Source organism: Manihot esculenta, chromosome 8 (assembly GCF_001659605.2).
Source record: "Manihot esculenta cultivar AM560-2 chromosome 8, M.esculenta_v8, whole genome shotgun sequence".
NCBI lineage: Eukaryota > Viridiplantae > Streptophyta > Magnoliopsida > Malpighiales > Euphorbiaceae > Manihot > Manihot esculenta.
The window spans coordinates 6,824,954-6,848,195 of NC_035168.2; the positions used below are offsets into that span (position 1 = coordinate 6,824,954).

Below are 23,242 nucleotides of genomic sequence, written 5' to 3' on the forward strand. Positions count from 1 at the left end.
TGTCCATAAGAATATGAGTTTCAACTTACGCTATAGAATTTATTTGTACTATTATGATGATACAGAGGCATGTGATTATAAGATCTCTCAAGGGATGAAATTGAATATGAGATTTTTCAGTTTGAATTTAAATAAAAAAAAAATTGAATGCAGTAATTATAGATTGAGCTTCGATTTTTTAAAATTTGCTATTTAATTTAAAAAATTGATAAAATTGTTCAAAATTATAAATTTCATTTCAATTGTATCTAATTTTTAAAATTTAAATTGAAAAAGTGTGTCTCGCTGATATAATAATACATATGAATTATTTTATTATACCATATAACATAAAGATCAAAGTTATTGATATAAAAAAAATTATTACTTTTTGCTATTTTATAATTTGATTTAAATATTTAAAAATTGATATAATTCAATTTAAAATCTTAAAATTTATCGTGCTTCACTGTTGTATTCCTAAAACCTCATTATTATTCTTCATTCCCATATGGTCTGGTGTAAGGGACTTCGATAGGGTTTTATTCTATTTTCTAATTTCGTGTCTCTTAATTTTTTTAAATTTTAATCGAACTTCCTTATGATGCAAGTGTCTGTATCTCCAAACAGTAGTTTATACTATTAAGTAATGTTAGAGAGTTAAAATTTATAAAATCAACAACATAACCATAGACGGCGACACTATAACTTCTATTAAAATTAAAATTTATAAAATGAATAGCATAACCATAGACAACGATACTACAACTTCTATTTCTAATGATATTAAAATGCATTTTTATAATAAATATAATGAAATTTATTGTGATGAATACTTGACAATATATTTGAGTCAAGTATTTGAAAAGAAATAAATCAATAAATATAATATTTGTTTTAATTTTTTTAAAACTAAGAACAAATAGAAAGAAATTGAAAGTATAGCCATTTACACCGATTTAGATAAAAATGAAAAAAAAATTAAAAAATTTGAGTGGGATTTTACCAACTTTAACCTTTTTTTTGAAATTAAAAATTTTATAAAAATTTTATTTAATTGAATTCTTTACTAACAAAATTTATATTTGGAATAGAATATTTTAAAAATTTTAAATTTGAAATAATTTCATTATGTATAAAAATGAAATCATTAATGGTTTTGCAAGAATTCATTTAAAATTTTTTCTTACAAAATCATTCATACTAAATAAGAAATAAAAAGATTTGAATTAAATTGCAAAGTATCAAAATTTTTTAATTTCTTTTATTAAAATTTTATATATATATATATATCATATAAGTATAATAAAATAAGTCACATAATATTGTCACGTTAGCAGGATATTTTCTTTTATTTAAATTTTAAAACAGATATAATTATAACAAAATTTATAATTTTAAATAATAAATTATAAATGTTATCGATTTTTAAACTTTTAAATTAAATTATAAAATATGAAAAAATTTTAAATTATTTTATATAAATAAATCTTTTAAATATTAGTCTCCTAGATATATATCTTTGTATTTATATTCAATGCTATTTTGTACGAGATTTATCGGTCTAAAAAGATCATAATTTTATAAATTTTTATATTTATAATTAAAATTTTAAATTTTAAATTAAAAGCTCTAAATTTTAAATTTATTATAATTATAGTAACTTTTTAAATTAATTTTGATCAAATTTAAATTAATTCACATGACACATAATGTATTATTATTACTATATAAATAATTTAATTAACTTAAATTAAATTTTAATTAAGACTTTAAATTTCTAATTATTTAAAATTTTTGATTAAGATTCTTATTTAAATAATATAAAATTAAGTATTTCAATTATATAATTTAAAAATTTTATATAATTAAGAATTTAAAATTTTAATTAAGATTTAATTTTAGTTAATGAAATTATTTATATAGTAAAAATAATTATACGTAGTATGCTGTATAAGTTAATTTAAATTTAATTAAAATTAATTTAAAAAATTATTAGAATTATAATAAATTTAAAAATGAAAATTTTTTATTAAAAATTAAAAGATTTAAATTTAAAAAATTTTTTATTTTTTCTAGTAGAGAAAGAGAAAGGTAGTCATGAAGTGTTTTCTAAGAATATGAGGTGTGGGTCTCAGTGTCACACGCAGCCATTTGTTTCTCTTTGATAACTTCATATTTCAGTCATGTTCAAAAGATGAGGTAATTCCGACTCCAAATAAATCTTATACACAAAAAATAAGAGATTGACCAAAGGAAAATCTTTTGTCATTTGTTTTGGACCATCAGGAAGTTTCAAACTCTAAAATGCTCTGTCTCTCTCATTCTCAGAAAAACAGGAAACTCTGTCTCTCTCATCTCCCATACTTTTTAAGGAGAGACCTCCTCAACATTACCATGTTTTACACAATTTTGATCCTAAGTTTGTTCCTAAAATTTGCATCTTCAGACAACAAAACTGAACCTGGATTCTTGTTCGATGATTATTTCGAATTGGGTGGCAAAGCAGAGGTGAACAATTCCAATATGTCCTCTTATGTAATATTTGCAGATAGTGGGCTAAGCGAAGCAGGACAAGTCTTCTACGACCATCCTTTCAAATTCAAGAACTCAACAGCTTCTGCTTCCGTCTTCTCTTTCTCCACCACCTTTGTTTTTGTAGTAATATCAAGGGATCCTGAATTCAGCGGCCATGGACTTGCCTTCGCTATCTCGCCATCGAAAGGTATGCCTGGTGCCTTACCAAATCAGTATCTTGGTCTTTTTAATGCAACTAACAATGGAAATAGTTCAAATCATGTAGTTGCAGTAGAGCTCGACACAGACCAAGATTTCCAATTTGATGACAGAGATGATAATCATCTGGGTATTGATATTAATGGGTTGGTTTCTGTGAAATCTGCTACTGCTGGTTACTATACTGAACATGGGAATTTCAAAGAGCTAGATCTCAAGAGTGGGAAACCAATTCAGGTCTGGATTGAATATGATAGCTTGAATCAACAGCTTAATGTCACAATTCATCCAATAAAAGTCCCTAAACCCTTGCGTCCACTTTTATCACTTGCAAGAAATCTTTCCCCTTATTTCTTTGAGTTTATGTATGTTGGCTTCTCATCAGCTAGTGGGTCGAAATCTTCTCACTACATCTTGGGTTGGAGTTTCAGGATGAATGATCAAGCTCCGGAGATTAATCTCTCTGGTCGTCCTGATATTCCTGGTGTCACAAGTGAAAATGAAGGTGATAGATCTGGAAAAGTACAGAAGATTTTGGCTGTCGTATTATCTTCAACAGGTGGTGTTTTTGTTCTACTGTTGATTTTTGGTGCACACATGATTTCCAGGAGGAGAAAATTCATTCGGGGACTTGAGGATTGGGAGGTGCTATATGGACCTCACAGGTTCTCATATAAAGATCTATTTATTGCAACAAAAGGCTTCAGACATAGACAACTTCTTGGAAAGGGAGGTTTTGGCAGGGTTTATAGAGGAATTCTACCATTCTCAAATGTTCAAATTGCAGTGAAGAGGATCTCTCATGATTCCAGGCAAGGAATGAGAGAGTTCGTAGCCGAAATCGCAACCATTGGCCGTCTAAGGCACCCGAACTTAGTTCGGCTTCTGGGATATTGCAGGCGCAAGAATGAACTTTTCTTAGTTTATGACTTCATGCCTAATGGAAGTCTTGACAAGTTCCTTTATCATGTACCCAATTCCATACTAAACTGGAAACAAAGATTCAAAATTATCAAAGATGTGGCATCTGCACTGTTCTATCTCCACCAACAATGGGTTCAAGTTATAATCCACAGAGATATCAAGCCTGCCAATGTGCTCATCGACAATGAGATGAATGCCAGGCTCGGAGATTTTGGGCTTGCCAGGTTATGTGACCATGGAAACGATCCTCAAACCTCACATGTTGCTGGTACTCCAGGCTATATTGATCCAGAGATTGTGCAGAGTGGAAAATCAACCACACTTACTGATATATATGCATTTGGGGTGTTTATGCTTGAGGTTACTTGTGGAAGAAAGCCTGTGGATCCTCGAGCTTCGGCTGAGAAAGTAATGTTGATCGATTGGGTGATGAATTGCTGGGATAGAGGAGCTATTTTGGAGACAGTTGATTGGAGACTAGGAAATGAGTATGTGTTGCATGAAGCTGAATTGGTTTTGAAGCTTGGATTGCTTTGTTCACATCCTGTTGCTGCTTTTAGGCCTAGCATGTCTAGTGCAGTACAATTATTGGATGGAGTTGCTCAGTTGCCGGAAAATTTAAGTGATATAATCAAATCTCGAGATTCCGGTGAAGGATCCCGTCAAGGAGGTGTAGCCAATGATGAATTCTCGTGTCAACAAATATCTGTTGCTTCATTGACATTTACAGAATCATTTGCTTCTGATGGACGTTAATATAGATATAGTATGGATTTTTGTTTGATCTATGTGCATGGCAATAAGTTCACATCCGCCCCTATACTTTTTATCAGGGTTCGAATAAGTGCATTTTAATATTTTTGACCCAAAAGTCTCTAAAAATGGCCAATTTAGTCCTCCCATTTTCAGAAATTAAGGTTTATACTGCACGATATGAATTGAATAAAAATAAATAAAAGAGTAATATTTTAAAGAATAAAATAATTAAATTAATAATAAGAAAACCAAAAAGCATATATAGAAGGAAAGAGGTGAGGGTTTTTCTATAGATTCTGATGAACACTCATTTTCTGACCATGGTCGGCCAACCAACCTTAAAACTTAATCTTTTAATTTAATTTTTGACTTTTATGACAATAATTGTATAAGATTGTTTTGAGATTGAAATTTAAATTAGAACTAGACTAAATTGAATGAGAATTAAATTACTTAAAATCAAATTAAAATAAATAAATAAAAATTATGTAAAATAAAATAATTCAATTTCAATTTCTAATAGGCCAAAATCCAAACTGAAATCACACATCCCGATTAACGTTTATAATCAACGTGGTCGAAGCTCTTTGATTTTAAGTTCCGTTTCTTGTACGAGAAAATGTTTTTCAGATTTTGATTAAGAAAATAGTTTTTATTAATTAATTTTTTTAATAATTTAAAATATGTATTTTCTAAATGAAAAAAATTAAATCATTTTAAAAAAAAATTATTTTTTAGATTTTAAATATCTTAAACCTCTATATATAAATTTATTAATATATTTTATTTTTTAAATTAAAATTAAAATTAAAATTAAAATTAAATTACTTTTTTGAAAAATATAATTCATGTAAAAATAAATTTTTTTTTAAATATAAATTTTTTTTATAAACAAACTATCTCCATTTTATGATATTTAGAATAATAAAAAATTAATTAAATAAAAAATATTTTACTATTTAAAAAAATAAATTATTTAAAAAAATCTCTTTTTTTTAAAAAAAAATCATTTCTGCATTTTGAAAATCAATTAATATCTCAATATAAATTTATTAATTATTTTATTTTTTATAAATTAAATAATAAAAATAAATTATTTTATTAAAAAATATTTTTCGCAGAAAGTATTCTGAATTAGTTTAGTTTAGCCCTTCCTCCACTTGGCTCCTTCAAGTATGTTTTGTTGAGAACAACCAGTACCTCATGAAATTTTATTAATATCTGATTCCATAGTCCGATACCCAAAATTGTATTGAAACTCTGCTTTTTGTGTCCATAATTTTTCATTTCAACATGAATGCTTTATTTTTCAAAGTGCTTAATCAGTCATAAATCAAATTAACTTTAGGTACGTAGTATGTTCAATATTGTAAAATTTTTATATTAAAATCTCAATAAAATAAAGCTTTTAGAAAAAAGTTGTGATGCTACATAAAAATTTTCTAAAATAAACCGTGAACTGTTATTATAAAATAGAGTCACGTAATAAAATTTAATAAACTGATAAGTGGTCTCACCTGTAAAAAAGAAGACTTAGACGACCATATGTTCATAAAGACTCGGACGTCCGGCTTCTCATGAAGACTCAAACGATTGTTGTATTCAGAACCAAAAGACAGAAGACCCTGTCTCAAGACAGAAGACCCTGTCTCAAGACCGGTCGGTCTCAGGTCAGACAGACTCACCCTCTTAACTTCAAAGCAAGTCTCCATAAGAAAGTTACTATAAACAACTATAATTTAGCAAACCCCCTTCACACCTGCAATCATGGGATACCCAACCAATTAGCTAGTGAAGATCTCTTACCCGCGAGCCAGCCATCATCGCTGAATTATCAGAAATAATATAATTAATCATCCTCTTACAATGTAAAAACCAATGATCATAGAAACAAAGATACGCTATTCTCTCACACCAATACTCTGAATTCTAAGCAATTCCTTACTTCTGCCTTGATTCTTTAGTTCAATGACTTGAGCGCCAGAGTAGCTGTCGTAGACGCCAACCACCTCACCCTCACCTTCTCCTTCTTGCAGGTCTAGCTAATCACAGCTCAGCTTCCAATCTGACCACGTCATCATTTCAGTTCGGGCAACATCATTAGTTTCGCTGTAAAAAAATCCATTAAATTCTCTTTATTCATTTGGGTTAAAATCGATCTCTTATCATTTTTCTCTTAAAAAGAAATCTCACATTTTCCTCCTAACATGGCTGAAATCTCGCAGGTTGTTGCTAAGGGTGTTACCAACGAGGACATCATCATTTCTTCCACCCTTAGTAGTAGATAAAATGCGTCCTCAATAGTCCATGAAGTAAATCTCAACATCTGAGCATTGAGCAGATGCTCCAGTACGTGAGAAGGTTGCAGGTTATTTTCGAGTAATGCAAAGCTAAGGAAGAGGCATCACTCATGGCTGCCAAAGTAAGAGAGGAAGTCTCGTTGACACCTCAAGGTCTCGAACAAGGGCAATGACAAAGGTAATCCAAATGCGGTCTAAAGGAAAGGACAAGTTCAAAGAAGAGGATTCATCAGATGATACACCGAAAGATGATGGTAGAAAGCTAGTACGGGTTGCTACAAGGAACTAGGAAGGACACGAAGAGAACAAAAGAATGAGCCAAAAACAAGACCAGAACTTGGAGAAATAAGGATACAGGGAAGAACATGAAGGTTATCCAGTCTCCCAAGAAAGGGATAACCAAAGTAAGTATAAGAATAATGCCCTATTAAATGACTCACGAGCACATATTCTAATGTGATTTAGGAAAAATGACAAGAATATCAGCTGGCCTCTCAAATCCTAAGAAAGCTGAAAAATAAGGCAGGACCAGTTACTGCCATTCTTATATAGACCACAGACATATAACGGAAGAGTGCCAGCAATTGAGAGACGAGATCGAAAGATCAGTAAGGAACGACGCACTTGAAAAGTTCATCAGAAAAAGAAAAACTGGAGACCTGAACTCGAGGTAACAATTCCCAAAACTACCTCTGACAGTGAACCTATGGGGGTTATTCTTGTGATTACAGGAAGATTGAGTGTTAATAGGGAGACAATAAGAAAAATATCACAAATGTTCAGCTCCCATATCCAATTTCAAGCTTTGAAATTGGCCAAGTTAGACAACTAAGTCTTTTATTTTATCCTTAAAAAATATTTGTGGTTTATGGAAATATTATAAAACTAAAATGCATTCTTCAAGCTTCTTTGATAAGAAAATCAGAATCGTTGATGGATGAAAGCATGAAGACAAGAACAAAGGCCATAAGGCAATTTTTACCAGGTCAGGTCACAAAACAGTTTCTGTCAGACCACTCGGGCATTGGTCCCACTAATCAAGGCCATAAGGTAATTGGCAGGTCATCCGGGTATCGGTCCGCAAAGAAAAACTCATAAAAGGTCATAAGGCAATCGCTAGACCACTCGGGCATTGGTCCTACTAATCAAGGCCATAAGGCAATTGTCAGGCCATCCGAGTATTGGTTTGCAGAGACAAATTCATAAAAGGCCATAAGGCAATAGCCAGGCCATCCGGGCATGGGTCCCACTAATCAAGTCCATAAGGCAGTCTTCGCTAGCCCAAGTCACAAGGCAGTCTTCGCTAGACCACTTGGGTGTTGGTCCCACTAATCAAAGCCATAAGGCAATTGCCAGACTATCTAGGTGTTGGTCCACGAAAATAAATAATTATAAAGGCCACAAGGCCATTTAGGTGCTAGCCTCGTATAAGAAGGCATTTAATAATTGAGTGTTAGTCCCACAAAAATAGGCCATAAGATGGGAATCTGACAGACCAGAAGACCGGGTGTTGGACCGATGATCAAAAGTTTCAAGGCTTTGGAGAAAACCTCCAGCCACACAACCGGGTGTTAGTCCTAATAAATAAGAGTTTTTAAGGCATTTGATTCCAAGACCATAAGGCGGATACGCTAGATCGACCAATTGGGTATTAGTCCCGTTTCATAAAAAAGTTTTTAAAGCGGGTATACGCCGGGCCGCAAGGTGGGTATACGCCAAGGCGACCAACTAGGTATTGGTCTCGTGTCATAAAAAGATTCTAATTCATTTGATGATAGGCTACAAGGGCTAAAAAAATGCCCGGAAGCTTGAGTAAAAGGAGCTCGCAAGAGCATAAATGCTCGGAAGATATTAAGGGCAAAAGAGCCTAGAAGATACGTAAAAGCAAAAATGCTCGGAAGATGCACAAGAACAAAAGTGCTCGGACGAAAATCAGGGCTATAAGCCTAGAAAATGACAAGGAGCGAAAAGAACTCGACTAAAGTCCAAGGCTAGAAAATGTCCAAAAGCTCGACAGGGAGAAAAATGTTTAGAAGATCACCAGGGCCATTGGAGCAAGAAAACGCTCGGAAGAAAGTCAGGACTGGAAATGCACAGACTCCCGTCAGGAAGCTCGTCAAGGCATTTGATGCCAGAAAGCCTGGAGGCATGTCAGGGCTAAGATTAAGGCTAGAAAAATGCTCGAAAGATCGTGAAGGCTAAAACAACCAAGGAGCTCGTAAGGGTTAGAAAAATGCACTGAAGCTCGCAAATGAACTTGGTGCAAAGCTCGTCAGGGCTGTAACAGGCCAGAAGCCTGTCAGGGTTGTACAAGACCAAAGAGTTCGCAAGGGTTCAAAAAATGTCCAGAAGCTCGCCAAGGCATTTGATGTCAGAAAGCCCGTCAAGGCATTTGATGCCAAAAAGCCCGAAGGCATGTCAGGGCTAAGATCAGAGCTAGAAAAATACCTGGAAGCTTGTGAAGGCATTTAATGCCAGAAAGCTTAGAGGCATGTCAAGGTTAAGATCAAGGCTAGAAAAATACCCAAAAAAATTTTAAGACATTATTATATAACTCGGATTAATTTTTTATAAGATATTAAACCTCACTGATCGGCAGGGCAAGTAAGAAGGAGGCGAGGACATATTGGGCTCAGCCTGAAAAAACAAACCAAAATGACTCAGATTATGAAGACAATTATCACCTTCAAATCTAAAAAATTAAATACTAGCGAGGGGACCTCTAATACTATATAAGAGTTTCTCAAATTAAGCCATGAGTTGTCACCATAAGATAGGGCCACGTGGCAAGTTTTGATAAGCCGATAAGTGGTTCCACCCGTAGAAAAGAAGACTTGGATGACCATATCCTCATAAAGACTCGGGCACCCGGCTCCTCATAAAGACTCAGACGACCGTTGTACTCAGAATCAAGAGAAAGAAGACCCTGCCTCAGGACTAGTCGGGTTCAAGTCGGACAGACTCGCCCTCTCAACTTCAGGATGGGTCTCCATAAGGAAGTTACCGTTAACAGCTATAATCCAGCAGATCCCTTTCACGCCTGTAATCACGAGATACCCACCAATTAGCCGATGAAGATCTCTTACCACCGAGTTGGCCATATCATTGTCGAATTATCAAAAAATTTTATAATTAACCATTCTCTTACAGTGTAAAAACCAACGATCACAGAAAGAAATGTACTTTATTCTCTCACACCAATACTCTAAATTCAAAGCAATTTCTTACTCTAGCCTTGATTTTTCAGTTCATTGACTTGAGTATTGGAATAGCTGTCGTAGGTGCCAACCGCCTCACCTTCTCCTTCTTGTAAGTCTAGCCAATCACAGCTCAACTCCGGTCCGACCACATCATCATTTCAGTTCCAACAACATCAGGTTGATCGACCACTTATCATCACTTGATTAAGAAGAGAAAATTATAAAATTCTACTCTATAGTTACTTGCATTTCACATCATATTAGAAATTAAGTTCGAGATAAAAAGATATTTTATAGTACAGGTGGTTAGTAAATAATGATTTTTCCCTTCAATATTATTAATGTGTAAAAATATTACAAAACAAATATTTTATAGTTTCACAAATTTTTATTGAAAATATTAAAATTAAGTTTATAATAAATAAATATTTATATCTTCACACCATTAATCAAGTTATATTTTTCTGTTAGCACTGTAAATTTAGATGATGCGATAATAAATAAATAATTTATTTAAAAAAAAATTAAAGTAGTTACTTAAAGTAAGAATAAATTTCTAATAGAAAGGTGAGGAACCAGTAAACTACCTCAGCTAACTTATTCTTCTTTTATTAATGGAAAATTTACAATTTAATCCCTGAATATTGCCATTATTAACAAGTCAGTCTCTGTATTTTTATAAACCTATTAATACGTCTTTATCTTTTCTCTCCGTCAGTGAAATAGTCATTCCGTCTATTTTTGCAGTTAAAAATATAGTAAAAGACCAAATTACCCACCTTCTTTTCCTCCTCCTCCTCGTTTTTCTTCTTCATCAATTCTTCCTCCTTCTTCTGCTTCTTCTTCTGCTTCTGCTTCTTCTTTTTCTTCTTCTGCTTCTGCTTCTGCTTCTGCTTCTTCTTCTTCTTCTTCTTCTTCTTCTTCTTCTTCTTCTTCTTCTTCTTCTTCTTCTCCTTCTTCTTCTCCTTCATCATCATCATCTTCTTCTTCTTTTTTGAGGAGGAGGAGGAGGGACTATTTCGTTGATGGAAAGAAATGATAAAGACGTTTTAATAGATGTGAGAAAAGATAGGGACTATTTCGTTGACAAAAAAAATAATAGACGTTTTAATAGATATGAGAAAAGATAAGGACGTTTTAATAAATTTCTGAAAATATAGAGAGGGACGATTTCGTTGACAGAAAGAAATGATGAGGAGGGACTATTTCGTTGATGAAAAGAAACGATAAGGACGTTTTAATAGATATAAAAAAAGATAAAAACGTTTTAATAGATTTTTAAAAATATAGGGACTGACTTGTTAATAATAGCAATATCCAAGGACTAAATAAGGGGTTTTATTTAAGGGTAAAATTGGATTTTAAAATTTTTCTCTCTCCTCCTTTATCTAATTTTAACCGAAAAGATGACGGAATGACTATTTCGTTGACAAAAAGAAAAAATAAAAACGTTTTAATAGGTTTCTAAAAATACAGGGACTGACTTGTTAATAATAACAATACTCAGGGACTAAATTATAAATTTCCTTTTATTAATTTATTACAATTGTATTCAAATGACATTGATGATTTTTTAGCTCTCCTATAATAAATCTACAACCATCAACGAGATAAGGTTAGAGATAACCACGGTGGATAATAATAAAAAAAAAGAGAGATTTTAATTGAGAACAAGTCTTAGGATTCATGAGCAAATTGAGTTTTCACTCATGAATGAGTTTACCAGTATCGGCATGTCATTCATAGAGTGGATTTGAGGGTGATCTAAATTAGACTCTCCTTTCTTTATTTTTTTAATTGTTTTCAAATAGGATTTATATTCATTATTAAATATTATTTAAATTAATTGTTCAACACATCAAAATCTAACAGTTTAGTAAGAAAAGTCATATTTTACTAATGATAAAAATATTCAAGATTTCTTTTATTACAAAATCAACCTCAAATCTTGATTTGAATAAAGTGTATAAGAAAATTTTTGTAGTTTTTTTCATTTTTAATTAAGTATTTAATGATTAATTATCAAAATGTGACCGTGTTTACAAACAAAAATCTCATTTTGTTAACGGTCATTTTTATCACAAAATTAACTTTAGACATAAACTTGAAAAAATGCACAAAACCACATAATATTTTTTTGTAATTACTTTTATTAGGAATGGTTTTAAACTCTAATCCTCTACTTTTTATTAATCCAGTAGCTCCAAATTATTATAAAATAAGACAAATATTATAAAATAAGAATAAAAAATAATTTAGAAAAAGCAAAAATATTGAGAGAAGTAAAACTTTTATTATTTAAAAGAAGTGCATTCAATCGGCTTGATTCAGAATTGAAAAATCAAAATGCTGAGTTTATGAAAAATATAAATCAAAATTGAACCCGAAGAGGAAAAAACTAAATTAAACTAAACAATATCAATTCAGTTCAATTTAATTGATTATTCACAAAGTATTGGAGCAGTCATTTTTCAATCAATATAAGAAAAACACTTTTGAACAAGAAAAAAATATATATAGGCAAAACACCCACCTTTGATTCTCAATTATAGATGCAATTTAAAGACAATCAAAAAAATTTTAAAGCAACCTTAGCAAAATTGAAGTTTCCATACAAAAATAACATTATCAGATCTCAACAACCATTAGAAAAGTTTGAAGTTTATTTACTTACCTTTTATAGTTTCCTTACAATCAAGTAACAAATAAAAAAATACACCTAAATCCATGGCTAAACAGAATCGAGATAAAACTCATTAAAAAAAATTAAGTGCACCTAAATCTATAGTAAAAAAAAATCAAGACAAACTCATTACAACAGATTAAGAGCAGAAGAGAAGAAGTACATGCAATGAACAAATGGACCTATTACACAAAAAATTAAGAAAAAATAAAGTTTATGAAGACAAATTATTGGCATGGTTCCTGTCGATGAGATCAAGTTGAGCTCAGGAAAATTTGAATGAGAGATGAGGAGACACTTCTAGTCTAATTTTGGGCTTTTTTTAAAATAAAGTTAAAAAAATATATATTTCTTAAATCCTGGTTCGCGGAAAAAATTTTCCTGAATCAGAGTGAATCAGACCTCTACCGCATTTTATAAATGCGGTAAAACTTACCGCACTTATAAAATGCGGTAGAATGTGAATTTTGTAAAAAACAATTTTTTTAAAAAAAATAAAATTTTACCGCACATTTGATCGTGCGGTAGAAATTTATTTAAATTTAATTTTAATAATTAAAAATTTTACCGCAAGCTAAACATGCGGTGGTAGAATGTTAAATTTTATAATAATTGAAAGTTTTTCTAATTTTTAATAATTAAAAAATTAAAAATTAAATTAATTTATCAATTTACGTATTACCGTTTACCAATACCGCGTAATGAATAGTAAGATTTATTAAATATATTATATTAATTATATTTTCAATTTACGTAATTCTTCATTACGTATTACCGTGCAGTAGTAGGGTTTATTATTAAATATATTATATTAATTATATTTATTTATTTATATATAAAATTTATAAATAATTATAAAAATAATATTAATATTAATTATTTAATATAATTAAAATTTAATATAATAATAATGATCATATAAAAATTTATTTTAATAATTAAAATTATATATATATAGATGACTGCAACCAAGCCTTCAACTTTCAGTTCAGAGCTTAAAGGAAGGTGCTTGAAGTCGAGCCTCCGCTCATGGGAATGAATCAACAAATGAGATAAGTGAAGGAGGAGCGGTACAACTCTGACAATTAGAGATTAGGGAAAAGAAAGAGTCTTAGGGTTTATGTGTGTGTATATATATATATGTATATATAGGCACAACGTTGCACTTTAAGAGAGTATTAAATTTCTATTCAGTTTGGTGTTTTTAGTTTTTTTAATTAATAATCAAACCAAACCAAACAATGAAATTTTTTAAAATAAAAACTAAAGCCAAATCAATCAATCAAAAAATTGAACCAAATTTAAAAAAAAAAAGATTTGATTCTTTATTTTTTTTTATTTAAAATGTTAAATGCTCACCTTTAATTATTTCAACTTTCAAGTATTTTATATCAAATACAATGCCTCTGATAATATGCATGCAAATATAGGAGGTAACCATTTGATCGATTTAGTTCAAAAAAGAATCAAACCAAATAAACTTAAAAATTAAATTTTTATAATTTTTAAAAATTAAATTAAATCAAACTGAACGAAAAATCGAATCAAAATGAACCGCTCTAATTTGAATTGATTTAATTTGATTAATTTAATTTTTTAATAGTTTTTTAATTTTAGACCTTATTTTTAATATTTAATAATTTAATTGAATTATTTCAACTTTATTTTTTTATAACAATAATCGTTAAACGATACAGGTAAGAAAACATTACAAATTTTAAATGGAAAACTATAAAAACTAAAAAAAAAAAGAAAAAGAAAAACTTCAAGGTCATATAACTATTCATATAAAATCATCCAAAAATAATTATTTATTTGGTTTTATCAAATTTTTTTAATTAAAATTAAACCGGATTGAAATAATAAAAAAATTTTAAAATAAAAATTGAATCAAATTGAAAATAAAATAAAACCGAACTAAAATTCAAAATTTATTTAGTGCAGTTGATTATTTTGATTTAAACTGAATATTGCTCACTCCCATGGAAATGAATATTCTCGATTAATATCTCTCTTGATATTATGTTTAGATAAATTATGAGGGATGAAAGAAAACAAAAGGAGGATATTTTTTTCATTTTTCACATTTTCTTTTCTTTTTTATGTTTGAATAAAGGAAGGAAATTATTTTATTTTTCATACTTATATTTAGTTATAAACTTTTTCCTTTTACATTTTTATTTTCTCTCCAAAATAGAGAGAAAATATTTAAAGAAAAATAATGTTTATTTTCATTTCTCTCTTTATTTCTCTCTCTTTATTTTCCTCTCTTATCTAAATAAGATACGGGGGATATTACACTTTATTTTCCACTTTTATTTTCCTCCCTCTTCCTTTTCTACTTATCAAAATAAGTTCTAATATATCCATATATTAAATAATATATCTTATACAAAACTTTGTTAGAAAAAAATTATTGAGAAAAAAATTCACAGTGAAAAAAAAGAGTATAATATTCTTATAGAATACATAATAAAATAGTAACATTAAAAGCTTTTTACGAGTAAAATTCAAAGGAAAAATATTTCGATGAAAATAAAAGGAGTATAAGACATATTATTCCTCTCCGTAAAGATATTGTTGGAGATCTTTTTATCTTTATATTCTAGTTTTATACACTACTTTAAAAACTAGTAGTAGGAATTATTTGATGAATAAATTAGAAATATTGTTGTTTGAGTGAATTTACTGAAAAATCAATTTCACCATTCTTCTTAAGATCATGAGTGAAGAGAATTTCAATGAAATATATTTTGTTCTATCTTTTTTAATATACACTTTCCTTTACTAATATATGTATAATGTGGTTGAAATTCCTCTCTTGGCTAATATACCATGAATTATTATGATATTTCAAAATAATTTAAAAGATAATAATTAAGAAAATGAAAATTTTATAGTTATTGAATATAAATGGCCAACTTTGAATGGTTTTTACTAGGGTTACAAATAAATATTGTTTAATGATAAAATTAAATATCAATCTAAATATTTTTCCATTTCCTTACTTATAAATAGAATTATCAAGTGTTATTTGATGCGCACTTATCATTTCTTCTAATCAAACTTTCCTCTTCTCATCTAAGTGCTCCATCTTTCTTTTAATTTTGCTCTAATGTGCAATGAAAACTAGTTACTAAAATAATGTTGTCTTTTAAAAACGCTACTGCCAGTAGCATTTTAGTGTAACATCAAGTGTTGAAAATGCCATTAGTAGTGGCATTTTCAACGCTTGCCACGCTCCTTTCTGAGGGCGTGGCAGAGGGCATGGCAGGTGACTTTGAAGATGGAATAAAGGTTCAGCCCTGTGAATCTTTACTTTATATTTTATATGGTATAATGAGAATATTAAGTTATTGTATTTCCAATAATTTATGTTGATTTCATTTTAATGATTGTAATTATTCTTAAATCTCAAATAAATTGGACAAAAGATAACTTATTGATATTAAAAAATGATGTTTCTTTTTTTTTTTTTCTAATACTTAGATAGTTATAGCATATATGATTTTCAAAATTTTGCGAGGTGCATATATTAAAGCTAAAATTAAAACAATGTGAGAAAATATTTATGAAGTAAGAATGAACCTGTCATTTGGATTAGTGAAGTACGTGAACAATATTAATAAACATTTACAAGAAATAATTAATACATTATATAAAATAACACAGATAAAAAATTTTGATATTTTAAATGAAAAAATGCCCTTGTGTTATTTTAATAGGTTAGCGGAAATTTAGGGATGAAAACATATTAACACCTATAATGAGTTAGTATTAATATTTATTTTAAAATATAAGAATATAAATATAGCAAGTTTAGAAATAGTGAAGCAAAATTTATTTGTATCTCAAGCGGTTTATAATTGGTGTATTTAATTATTAATAATTTTAAATTCTTAAAAATTCTCATTATAGCCATGTTTTTAACATTGACAAGAAAAATGGGTATATGAAGTTTGAATAATAAATTCACAATGAAAAATATTAAAGACATATAATTGATCTTTTATTTATAGGTATCATAAAATGTCATCAGATATATCGTTCATCGTAGGTCAAATGAATTTTGGGATATCTAACTTTCAATATGATATTGGCAATGGGGATGCAAAGATAAGACAAATTAAATTCTCAAGTAAACCAACTTTTAATTAATTAATTAATAAGATATCAATTACAATAGGTTTGGGTATTGATGAGAAGGTTTCTAGAGTTATTTATAAGAATCCTATAGTTGGTTGTAGATTAATGTATTAGTCATCTTTACTTTATTAGAGATGATGATGACACTGAGGTAAATATTTAATAATATAAATTCTATCCAAAATTATAATTATATTGAAGTTTTTTGTTGAGTTAAATAAAGATGAAATTGCTGCAACTGAATTGGTGCAAGAAATGAACAATCAAAGGATTAATAATGCAAGCAATATGAACAATATTGAATTAAGTCAACTATATGAGTACAACACTTCTTATCAACACATGAAAATCACTCAATCTAGTGATTCTAATAGTCATGTAGATTATCCTCTTCCGGTAGGCATATATACTAATGATTAATATAGACCTAGTGAACCAATAATAAAAATTACTAGTCAAGAATGTGAGTTTGTCGATCATTTCAACTATGTCTCATGTTCAAATCTACATGACAATCAATTGGATATGGACTTGAGAGACAATGAGGGCATACAATTATTTGAAGATCTATGGGTAAATAATGAGCATCCTTCACCCAATTGGAAATTGATGATGAAGATGATGATGATTGTTTTGATGATAAGGGCATTCAAAGAAGTGAGAATATGGATGAATATAGAAATTTAAGTAATGAGTTAATAGATTTAAATATAAATGTTCCACATAGTCCTCATGTAAATGCGTATACATGGGATTTAATTTTCCATCATCCCACTACACTGGAGTATATTTGGATATTATAAAAGTGAATTATCTTTAATCACAACAATCAATAACTCTAAATAACAATTTCGAGTTATGTTATATGCACTTCAAATTAAAACAAGATGTTCAATATGCTGCGAAATAATTCTCAATAAAAAAATAACGTTGCATATTCGGTTATTGAATCACAACCAACTTATTGAGTTGTTAAGTGTATTTGATCTGAGGATGGATGCGGGTGGAGGTTGCAAGCAATGAATAGAATATTTAGTCCTAACCAGATAATAAGTATTTACAAGAGCCCGCAAATATATTGTGCACTCATGCTTTCACAAGACCGTAAACAACTAGATTCTCAATTGATAAGTGAGTATATTATAGAAATGATTAGTAAAGAACCAAAGTTGAAAGTTAATATCATAATCAAAGCTATAAGGAAAAATTTTAATTATGAGATTTCATATAAAAAAACATGATATGTTAAGAAGAAAGTAGTAACATGTGTTTTTGATAATTGGAAAAAGTCTTACAATAAGTTGCCTCATTTTCTAAATGCACTCAAGTGTACAATCTAAACATAGTTATTGAGATGTTGATCGAAGATTTGCTCTTACAATATATTCAAGAGAGTATTCCAACCTTTTAAACCTTATATTAATGGATTTGATCATTGTAAAGCTCCTCCATCTCTTTCGACAAGACATGAATAATGAATTAAGAAATTTACAGAAGATGAAGATGATTTAGGAATTTGAAGAGGGATGAAGTGGATTTGAGAATTTGAAGGGTGGAAGTAATTTTTTTCATTGATAAGGGTATTTTTAGATCTATATTTTAATTTCTTTCTTTTGACCAAGCTAAAATCATTGACTTAATAGAATTATTGAATGGAGGGACCTCTAATTTTGACAAAATTAAACTTTAGGGATTAGAGTGTTGGGTTCTAAAAATAGAAAGATAAACTCATTAATTATGTTATAACTCAGGGACAAACAAATTTTTCTTATTAAAATTTGTTATTTAAAAAATTATAATAATGTCCATTTCATACACTTCGAGCCATATGTTCTTGCAATGGGCTGGTTTTGGATACTTGAAGATGAATTTCGATATCGTTTTGACCATAGATAACATAATGATGATAGGATATTTTATTTAATGCAACAAGAGTATAACTATAGAGAATAATATGTATTTGTCCTGCGAGATGATGCTCTGAACTTAGAAGTTCAAAAAATTTCAAGTAAATATATATAGTTAATGCAATAAGAATGGAATTATAGAGAACACCATGTATTTATTTTACAAGAAGATGCTCGAGACTTGGGAGTTTGAACACTACATTTTAAGTAAATAATATAGCATGCAATAATATTAATGAGCTACGTAATGCTTTATATTGCATTAGAGAAAAAAAAAATAGTATTAAGATTAAACTAACAAGGATAGAAATAATACATAAAGTTAAAGAAGCTCAAGCCTATGGGGAGGAAATGTCAAATGATGAAAGTTGAAACATAATTAGTCTTACAACGAAAGTATTATTTATAATTCATTATTCATCAGATATTTCATCATCTTATTTTTAAATGCTATTAAAAAGAAGATTTTGCTCTTTAATTAATGTAAGTTCTTTTCCAATAGCTAAGGCAATAGCTAATATTTGGTTGCTTGCTAACCTTAGCATATAATACCAATGAACTTATTTTCCTTTTTAATATATGTGATAATTGATTCATAATCTGATATTGCTTCGGCTTATCATAATTAAGGAATGATCACGAATAACTAGGGTGCCTATTTAATCATAAGTTTGCAACTAAATTTTTAGCCTCATTTAAACGGTATATCCATTCGTGTTGTAGCCCTGCATAATACTCATTTCCATCTGAATATGTACAATAAATATAATTATTATTGAAAGGGGGGAGTATCTATATTATTATTTTGGGTTCCACTCCAAGTACTGCATGAAAAAAAAATAACAACTCTTAGGAAAAATCATGGACAATTAATTTACATATTCATAATGTTTCTTGAGGGATTAATCATGGACATTTTATGCAACCAGACCATCTTAATCCAAAATATTTACCGATTAGAATCTATTTGGCATCACTAGGTTTGTAATATGTATGTTGTTATAATTTTTCAAAAAAACTAAATAATAACATTATTTTTAATTGGGTAAATTACACTTTATCCTCTGTGTTTTAGCATAATGAATGGATCGATCACTGTACTTTTAAAATTGAATATTTAAATCTATTTATAATCAGTCTGTCTAAATTATAGGTCTTTCCATCCAGTTTTGCCGGTAAAAGCATAAAAATGTCTTTATTACCATTTTTAAATAGATAAATTACACTTGAGTTCTTAAGTTTTTACATAACTAATGGATCGGTCTTTATATTTTTAAAATTATATACTTAAATCCATCTATAATCGGTCTGTTCTTATTTATTATAATTTAAATATTTTTATTTTTCATTTTTTATTTGAAAGAAAACTTAATTTTCTATTAACTTTTATCTATAATATCTCATTTAACTAATTTTTAACGCTTTTATTCTTCAATTTTCCATTCATTAAAATACTTCAATATTTATAACTTCAAAACTTTAAGAAAATACTTACAACTTTAACTAATTTTAAGTGGTACTAATTAACTTTTAAGCAGGTTTAAATTTTTATAAAGAATATTTTAGGAATAAATTGTACTTTCAAAAGTTTGACCCATCCACTAGTTTTGAGCTAATGTCTATAATGGCCAAAAGAATTGTAATTTTAGGTGGATTAAATATAGAGGGATTTAAGGATTCAGTTCTAAAAATACAAGGACTAATCCGTCAATTACGCTAAAGTTTCGTTTATATAATATAAAATTTTTTACCTATATTAGAAAGGATTTAAGTGTTCATGAGAGTGTTTTAGGTATTTAAAATATTTATTTTCCCTTTGATTGGTTAACTAACAGAATTATAGATGGAATAACCTCCAATTTTGACGGATTAATTATATAGAGATTTAAGTGTTTAATAAAAATACAAAGATCGATATGTTAATTACATTAAAACTTAAGGATTAAAGTGTAATCTATCTTTAATTTTATTTAGATTTATTTGATGTTTTAATAATAGATATAATTTCAAGACAAATATAAATTAAAAAAGAAAGTTTTATATTTTAGTATTCCTCGTATAATTTAAAAGTAAATTTCAATTTTTGTAAAAATTATAATATCTATGTGAAACATAAAGTACCGTAATATAAGTATATTTTTTCCAATAATTATTTAATGTTTTAAAATTAAAAATAAATTACATTTTGATCCCTAAATTTTAGCATAATTAACGGATCGATCCTTATATTTTTTAAAACTGAATACTTAAATCCCTCTATAATCAGTGTGTTCAAATAGGAGGTCCTTCTATCCATTTTTACCATTAAAAGTGTAAAAATATCTTTATTACTCTTTTTAAATGGTAAACTATATATTAGTCCTTAAATTTTAGTATAATTAATGGATGGGTCACTATATTTTTAAAATTGAATACTTAAATCTCTCTATAATCCATCCATTTAAATTCTAATTCTTTCATCCATTTCTTGCAATTAAAAGTATGAAAATATCTTTTTTGTCCCCTTTTTAAATTAAAAATATTAAGGAGTTAGGGTTTCATCCATTTTTCCTCATTTATTAAAATTGAAACATTTTTATAATTTTTTTTCATTTGAAAGAACACTTAATTCTCCATTAACTTTTATCTAGATTATCATATTCAACTAAATTTTAACACTTTTTGTTCTTCAATTTATATTTATTAAAATACTCTAGTAGTTGATAATTTCAAAACTTTTAGAAAACACTTGCAACTTTAGCCATTTTTTAGTAGTACCAAGTAATTTCTAAATAGATTATAGATTTTTACAAAAAGTATTTTAGGAAGAAATTATACTTTCAAAAGTTTGACCATCCACTAGTTTTGAACTAATGTCTATAATGGATGAAAGAATTGTAATTTTAAATAGATTAAATATAGAGGGATTTAAGGATTTGATTTTAAAAATACAAGGACTAATATATTAATTACGCTAAAACTCAGGGACTAAGTGTAGTTTACATAATATAAAATGCTTCATCCACATTAGCAAGATTTAAGTGTTCATGAGGGTATTTTAGGTACTTGAAATATTTATTCTCCTTCTAACCTCTTGACTAATGGAATTATGGATAGAAGGACTTCTTGTTTGTACAGACTGATTATAGAGGGATTTAAGCGTTCAATTTTAAAAATATATGGATCAATGCATTAATTACGCTAAAATTTAGGGACTAAAGTGTAATTTATCCTTTTTAATTTAATTAATTGTCAAGATGATATATAGCAACTATTTTGTAGATGGGGAGCTAGTGCTCAAATGTACACAAACATAGATATTAAATTAATTCTATATTCATGATCTTTTGAGTTTTTATGGAATTACAAGTATAGGGTTAATTGAGGTTAATCATACTCTAAACACTGCTCTAGTAAAGTGTTGGAGGCCATAAACCCATATATTTCACCTGACTGTTGGTGAAGTAAGTATAACATTACAAGATGTTACAATTATAATTGGCTTGCGTATTAATAGCCAACCAATCATAGGACACCTTGAGTATGATTAGGAGGCTTTATGTAGTCGATTATTAAGAATAATTTTTCCATGAGATGTCATATATGGATCTCGAATCTCTGTGGTATGGTCGAAAAAATATTTTTTATAATATTGCAGAAGGTGCACCATATTTTGTGGTAAGTACTATGCATACTAAGATGCCTAGGATATCTTATATTTAATGAAAAGACTATCAATTTTGTTCATCTAATGTTTTTGCCACTATTGGGACATTTAAAAACTATATGCACTTTTAGTTGAGGGAGAGTTTGCTTAGCATGGTTGTATAGAGAAATGTATCGTGCAACTAATCCAATGATATCTCAAATTGGAGGTTGTATGATGCTTATGCAACTATGGTCATGGGAAAGAATTCCTATAGTTGTCCACTGATTCATACATCACGATCTTTGACTATAGATACATCATATGAATTTAGTATTATTTACACATATTAATTAATAAATCTTTTTTAATAATTATAAGTATAAAGTTTGATTGTTTTATATATTTTTTAAATAGGTGGAAAGTTCCATTAAGCACAGCTCAAACACCTAAGCATTTGTTAGGACAACTATGAATACAATTAGATCAACAATGTCTACATCAAGTAATATAAATATAAACAAAAAACTTTATATGTATATCTAATTAAAAAACTGATTGTTTCCTTTAATACTGTTTGTGTGGGTTGTAGATGATTTAGAAACTATATCGATTAGTTGAGAATAATTTGCTCGATTATTGTTTAAATGGAAGGCGTATTTGGATATCAATTATACCACTTATATGCTTCCACGTCATAAAATGACATCAACTAGATTGTTATATCCGTTAATTTGGTATAGAACAACCGATCCCTTTGGCTCCACAACATGATGATTTAGAGATCAATTGTGCTAATTATATGCTTCCACATTATAGAATGGTATAAACTAGATCGTTGTCTCTGCCAATTGGTATGGACCAACTGATCACTTTGGCTCCACAACGGGATGATTCCTTGTTTGCCATTGATTTACATAGTCAACTTGATAATAATTGGTCAGTCAAACGTGCACATTATATTATCATATTGAATGATCACTATA

The 23,242-nt window shown here is 28.8% G+C and overlaps 1 protein-coding gene across 2 annotated transcripts; it reads left to right on the plus strand.

The window, feature by feature from the left end:
* The first annotated feature begins 2,237 nt into the window (after positions 1–2,237).
* On the plus strand, positions 2,238–4,471 carry LOC110620273 (L-type lectin-domain containing receptor kinase V.9). Of its 2 annotated transcripts, XM_021763945.2 has the most exons (2): positions 2,238–2,704; positions 2,783–4,471. In XM_021763945.2, the coding sequence occupies exons 1-2, from the start codon at positions 2,287–2,289 to the stop codon at positions 4,393–4,395; spliced, it is 2,031 nt and encodes a 676-aa protein (XP_021619637.1). In that variant the 5' UTR covers positions 2,238–2,286; the 3' UTR covers positions 4,396–4,471. The 2 variants fall into 2 exon arrangements, with proteins under 2 accessions (XP_021619637.1, XP_021619636.1); XM_021763944.2 differs by having other exon boundaries at positions 2,238–4,471.
* Positions 4,472–23,242: the final 18,771 nt, after the last annotated feature.

Bases quoted from the DNA above. Each gene is read 5' to 3' on its own strand.
- LOC110620273 (XM_021763944.2), top strand. From the start codon at position 2,287: ATGCTCTGTCTCTCTCATTCTCAGAAAAACAGGAAACTCTGTCTCTCT.